The sequence below is a fragment of the Rhinolophus ferrumequinum genome, chromosome 12 (assembly GCF_004115265.2).
Source record: "Rhinolophus ferrumequinum isolate MPI-CBG mRhiFer1 chromosome 12, mRhiFer1_v1.p, whole genome shotgun sequence".
Lineage (NCBI taxonomy): Eukaryota > Metazoa > Chordata > Mammalia > Chiroptera > Rhinolophidae > Rhinolophus > Rhinolophus ferrumequinum.
In genome coordinates, this window is record NC_046295.1 from 77,098,705 (window position 1) to 77,104,098 (window position 5,394).

The 5,394-nt window shown below is 56.5% G+C and overlaps 1 protein-coding gene across 1 annotated transcript; it reads left to right on the plus strand.

The window, feature by feature from the left end:
- The first annotated feature begins 1,849 nt into the window (after window positions 1-1,849).
- Window positions 1,850-5,251, plus strand: BBLN (bublin coiled coil protein). The gene is made up of 2 exons (XM_033122991.1): window positions 1,850-2,069; window positions 4,769-5,251. The coding sequence occupies exons 1-2, from the start codon at window positions 1,991-1,993 to the stop codon at window positions 4,939-4,941; spliced, it is 252 nt and encodes an 83-aa protein (XP_032978882.1). The 5' UTR covers window positions 1,850-1,990; the 3' UTR covers window positions 4,942-5,251.
- Window positions 5,252-5,394: the final 143 nt, after the last annotated feature.

The window sequence follows — 5,394 nt, forward strand, 5'->3', positions numbered from 1 at the left end:
GGCAGAGAGGGTCACCAGGGGTGGTCCCCTGCCCCTCTGTGAGCCTCCTCTGGGACCTGTGTTCACCCACCTGCCCCCACTGGGGGGTGACAGTGTCCATGCTGACTGCATTTAGAGCACTGTCCCTCACCCACACCTCCCTTTTATGATGACCTCTGGACTACCAGCAGTAGGGCTAGGGGAGGCGAAGAGGGGAATATGCTGCGAGGAATCCAGATTCCAGAAGGCTTGAGAGCTCCAGGCCTGTACCACCACTTGGCTAGGTCTGTGTCTGGCGCCTGACAAGCCCCTGTCCACCACAGGCTGCAGCTGTAGCCCGTGTTTGTCTGCATCACACACAGGAACTCCCTCTCCGGCTTCTTCTCCCCTTGTAAAGTCAGAGGCCAGAGGGGTGAGCTTCTGAAGAAACCCAGGCTTCTCTTGCACACCTACACCATTCGTCCTTGGCCAGAGAAGTGGGATGAAACTGGAGCTGTGAGCAGCCTCAGCCTCCAGGAAGCAAGACAGGCCTGAGAGCCAAGCCCGACAAGATGCTCCTGCAGCCTCAGAAATCTGGGCCAGACTCCAGGGAGAGACCAGCTTGGTGCAGCCGGGGCTGAGTGAGGGATGGGGCTATGCCCACGGCCAGAAAGCCCCACACCAAGAAGGGCACCCAGGGGGCAACTGGCCAGAGCCCCACTAGTTGAGGGGTGGAAGCTGCACCAAGCCAGCCTGGCCTTGGACTCCGATTTGGGCAGCAGAGACAGTTTCTCTGCCTTGACCCAAGCAACGCAGCTTCCCGTCACCACCCGGGGCTGCTGGGCCTTCCAGGATCAAACTGTGAGGACACAAATGGGCTCTGTGTTTTCCCCCAGGGTCACCTGGTTTATTAGTTTCCTATTGCTGCTATAACAAATGACCACAAACTGGCAGCTTAAAACGACACACATTTCGGCCGGTCACTGACATTTTTTGGGCAATGGTTTGGCTGAGGTCTCACCTCTACTCAACCTGATTCAAAGAAAAGAAGGCACTGCCCATATGCAAGTTAGTGGTGGCCCTGATTACAGGTTGTGGATTCAACCGCACTGCCACCTTCCTCAGGTGAAATGGTGGGACAGCTTCTGGGACAAAGAAGATCCCTCTCCATTATCATAGTCAAGGAACATAACTGTACCTGACCCCTATCCCGAGGGTGGCCTACCAACAACCAGTGTGAGATCAGGACCAGGCTGCAGCAGCCCTGGGGTCTCTTGGTGGTGAAGCTACTGTAGTTCCAGTAAGTGAGCCCTTCTCCCCTGGGACATGGGCCTCACTCAAAGCTGGGCCCCTGGCGGCGCTCACACCGCAGCTCAGGAGCGACTCTTGCAAGCTGGGTGATTTGGGACAGGCCTCCCTTTCCCAGCTGGTAAAAGAGGTGGGGAATGATGGCAGCCTTCCTTCACCAACAGCCACATGCAGCACTCTGCCACACAGACCACGACTGAAAGAAAATTTTCCTGAAGTCATAAGAGGACCTTAGAAACCACACGACTCAGTTTTCGCCCACCGGCAGGCGTCGGCTCACCCATCTGCAGGTCCCCAGCGGCAGGAAAGGACAGGGCGAGGGTCCCAGGCTGCCCCGCCGTCTGCCCAGCTCGCTCGCCCTTGCTGAGGACCCGAGCCTCCACCATCTAGGTTTCTCGGCGGGCAGCCCCGGTTTGGCCTCACCCGGAGGCTGGGAGAGGAGCGGGGCTCCACTGCTAGGCAGCGTGGGGCGGGGCTCTGGGGCGGGGCCTGACGGTGGGCGGGAGCGGAGTTCTGGTTGTGGGCGGGGCGGGGCGGAGCTCGGGCCGCGAAACTCCGGCCTTGAGGGCGGGACCCCGGCCGCCAGGCCGCAATCGGAGGCGGGGTTCCACCCTTCCGGCCCTGAAGTCTATCGGTCGCCTCCACCTTCCGCCCGGCGCCGGCTGTCGGCGTGACGGTCGCAGTGTTTCATCGTCTTGCGGCCCTTGCGGCGCCCGAGCCCGCAATGTCGGGCCCCAACGGGGACCTGGGCATACCGGTGGAGGCGGGCGCGGAAGGAGAGGACGACGGCTTCGGGGAAGCAGGTGATCCAGGGGGACTGCTGAAACGACCTTTGCTTTCTCAGTGGTACCTTCCTGGCAAGGGGAGTAGGTGCGGGGATAGGGGCTTGGAAGGGACCGGAGAGCCCTCTCAACACCCCCCGACCCTGGGTGGGTTGCAGCTGCAGGTGCCGTCTCTGGGTTCAGGGCGAGCACCTGCGAGTGCGTCCCTGGAAACGGCAGCGGCATTCGAGAACTGTGGACAGCCCCCCCCCCCCCGTTTTGCAGATGGGGAGACTAAGGCCTCTCCAGGGACACTCGCCTTTTTGAGATTTGCTCCAGCCACTTCGTTCAGCCCGTGTGTGGACGGAGGCTCCTTAGGGGGCGGGGCCGGTGGACCTTCCTGGCTCAGCCAAAGGGGCTGTCTGGGTGGGCGCGCCCGCCTTGCTGAGTCAGCATCCCCCACCACCTTTTCTGGTGTGGCCTGGAGCCCTAGCGAATGTGACTTGCTTACAAATTAGCATGTTTCAGTGCACAGCACTGCGGGAGGTGGGAGGGGAGGTTTTGTGAGAGAGAACCATCAACTCCCTTCGCACCCTCTGGAGCCCCAGTTTCCCCATCTGTAAAATAATGATTAGCGTCTCCTGCATTGAGATGTGTCGGGATGAAATAGAAAAATGAATGGAAAATACTTAGTAGGTTCCTAGCATACAAGTGTTCAGTAAGTGGTTGTTCTCTTTAGTGTAATAAAAATTGATGCGTTAACTTAAGAGTGCAGGACTTAGTAAATGTGGGGTAAGTATGGAATCTGTGTTTTTTGTGGTGACAGCTTTATTGAACTATAATTCACATACTATCCAATTCACCCATTTAAATTGTACAATTAGTTGGGCTTTAGAATATCCAGAGTTGTGCATCAATCACTATATTAGTTTTAGAACACTTTCATCACCCAGGGTTTGCATTTAATAGAGGTTGAAGACCTCCCACAGGGGTAAGTGTTTGGCTGGCCACTTTGCCCGAGGCACTGCTGGTGAGCGGTGGCCAGATGTGTGTAATCATGCTGGCACTTGTGGTGGGAGCGTCCGGAAGGGCCTCCCAGGAGTCACATTGAGTGGATGCTGGCAGATTCACAGGTCTTAGCACAGCGGGAGGAGGGAGGCAAAGGCTTGGAACTGGAACATACCCTTGATGCAAATAAAACCTGCCCCAGTGGTATGGAGACACCCATCTCCCCCATCCTCCTGGCTGTGTCTCAGGACACAAAATGTGACATGTTGATAATGACCACCTATTAAGTACTTTCTGTGGCCAGACTCTGAGTTCTTGATATATTTGAGACCTCACAGATACCTAGTTCTTTATCTCCCTTTTCTAGAAGGTGCTGTAACTTGCTGAGATGGAGCAGAGCTGGAGCTGAAACCCAAATGTTCCTGTTCCCCAAGTTGGCTCTGCCACCTCCGTGGGCCTTGGTTTCCCTATCTGTGCCACAAGGGGGTTGGATTGTAAGATCCAACAGACTTTCCAGGACTCTGGCCTCTGTGAGGTGTGCCAACTCCGGGTCACGGGTGCTCTTCCTCCAGAAGGCACACTCATTCGCACCCATATCCCAGACACTCTCTTCCAGCCCTGGCTTTTTCCAAACACTGTCAGCCACTTCCCCTTTGTTCCAAGCTGGCAGTGGAGTGTATCTGAGTCATGGGCTGGCTCAGAACTGGGTCCCGCAGTGGGCACAGGCCCAGACCTTGGGTCCTAAGGGACATTGTGTTGCTGAGAGAGGCAGGTCGGGATTGGCTGTGGAAGAGGAAGTGACGGTTTCTGGTGGAGACCATGGAAGTCTTCTCGGAAGAAGAGGTATTTTGAGCTGGTCCTTAAATGGCTGTTGTGGTTGAGGCCTTCTGGGCGGCAGGGACAATTTAGCAAAGGGAGAAAGGCTGGAAAGTTAGAGGCTTCATTCATTCATTCATCCATTCATTCATTCAACAAATGTTTATTGTGTGACAGTGGGGCCTCAGGGAAACAGCAGTGAACACAAGACCATTCCACCTCTCACAGAGCTCTATAGGGGAGCCAGACCAGCACACAGATAATCACAGCAGTCAGTCCGGAGGTGAGGGCCATGGAGGTGTGAGGAAGGGGATCAGGAAGAGGCCTGGTCCAGTCTGAGAGCTCCCTGTGGCGACATCCATGCTGAGACTTGAAGGATACGTGGGACTCATCCAGGAGGAGAGTAGAAAGACAAGACACAGTACATTCCCGGCAGAAGCAATGGCATGTTCAAGGGGCCTGAGGCAGGCAAAGGCAGATGTGAGAGTGGAAAGGCAAAGGCATGGGAGGTGAGGCTGGAGAGGGAAGTGGGGCTTTGGAGTCTTCTCGGTGCTTTATCCTGAGGGCAGAGGCCATGGAAGAGCTGGAAAGATGGGCCTGCTTGGGGACAGAGGCCTTGATTGCTCCACTCAGGAATGTGAGCTCTGGCCTCTAGGCAGATGGAGGATGTGGCAAGAACTTGGCATGTGGCAGAACTTCCCAGGCAGGACACTGGCTAATCTCCCTGACCACCGTAACCCTAGAAAAAATGTGGTGTGCTAAAGTATCACTATTATGTCTCCAAAGCCTTTCCTCCTTTGATATCCACTCATTTTCCAGATGGTGACACTGAGGCAGGCTGGGGAATAGATGGGGAAAGGATGTCTGTGAGCCCTGAGGAGATACAGGACCTTGGCTCTCTTTCCTCTTCCTTCCAGAATATGCTGCCATCAACTCCATGTTAGACCAGATCAATTCCTGTCTGGACCACCTGGAGGAGAAGAATGACCACCTCCACGCCCGCCTCCAGGAGCTGCTTGAGTCCAACCGGCAGACACGCCTTGAGTTCCAGCAGCAGCTCGGGGAGGCCCCCAGCGATGCCAGCCCCTAGGCTTCAGGATCCCCCAACCAGGCCCCAACCCTGCCTCCCGGGGCCAGGCTCTGGCCTGGGCACTCACCACCTGACTTAGATACGTTCTTAAGGGCTGGCCTACAGGTCCCCTGGTGGGTCTGCCTGCCTGGGCCACCCTTCAGGTACTCCCCTTGGCGTGTCTGGGCCAGCGCTCACCAGCCAGCCTCCCCTCCTGGGGCCAGGTGTGGGCCTGCGACCCATCTATCTTGCCTGCCTGCCCAATAATTCCAGGGCACTCTCCACTCTGCCCAGGCTTTGAAGGTCCACATTAAACAGGTCTCCGACACCACTGCGCCTCTCTGTATCCTGGGATGACGACCCCTGTGGCTGACAGATGAACAGAGCGGCCAAGACTTTCCAGACGTTGCTCACACGCTCGCGACACGTGGGCTTGCGGTTCTTGGCTTTCGTGTATTTCCAGACGTAGGGTGC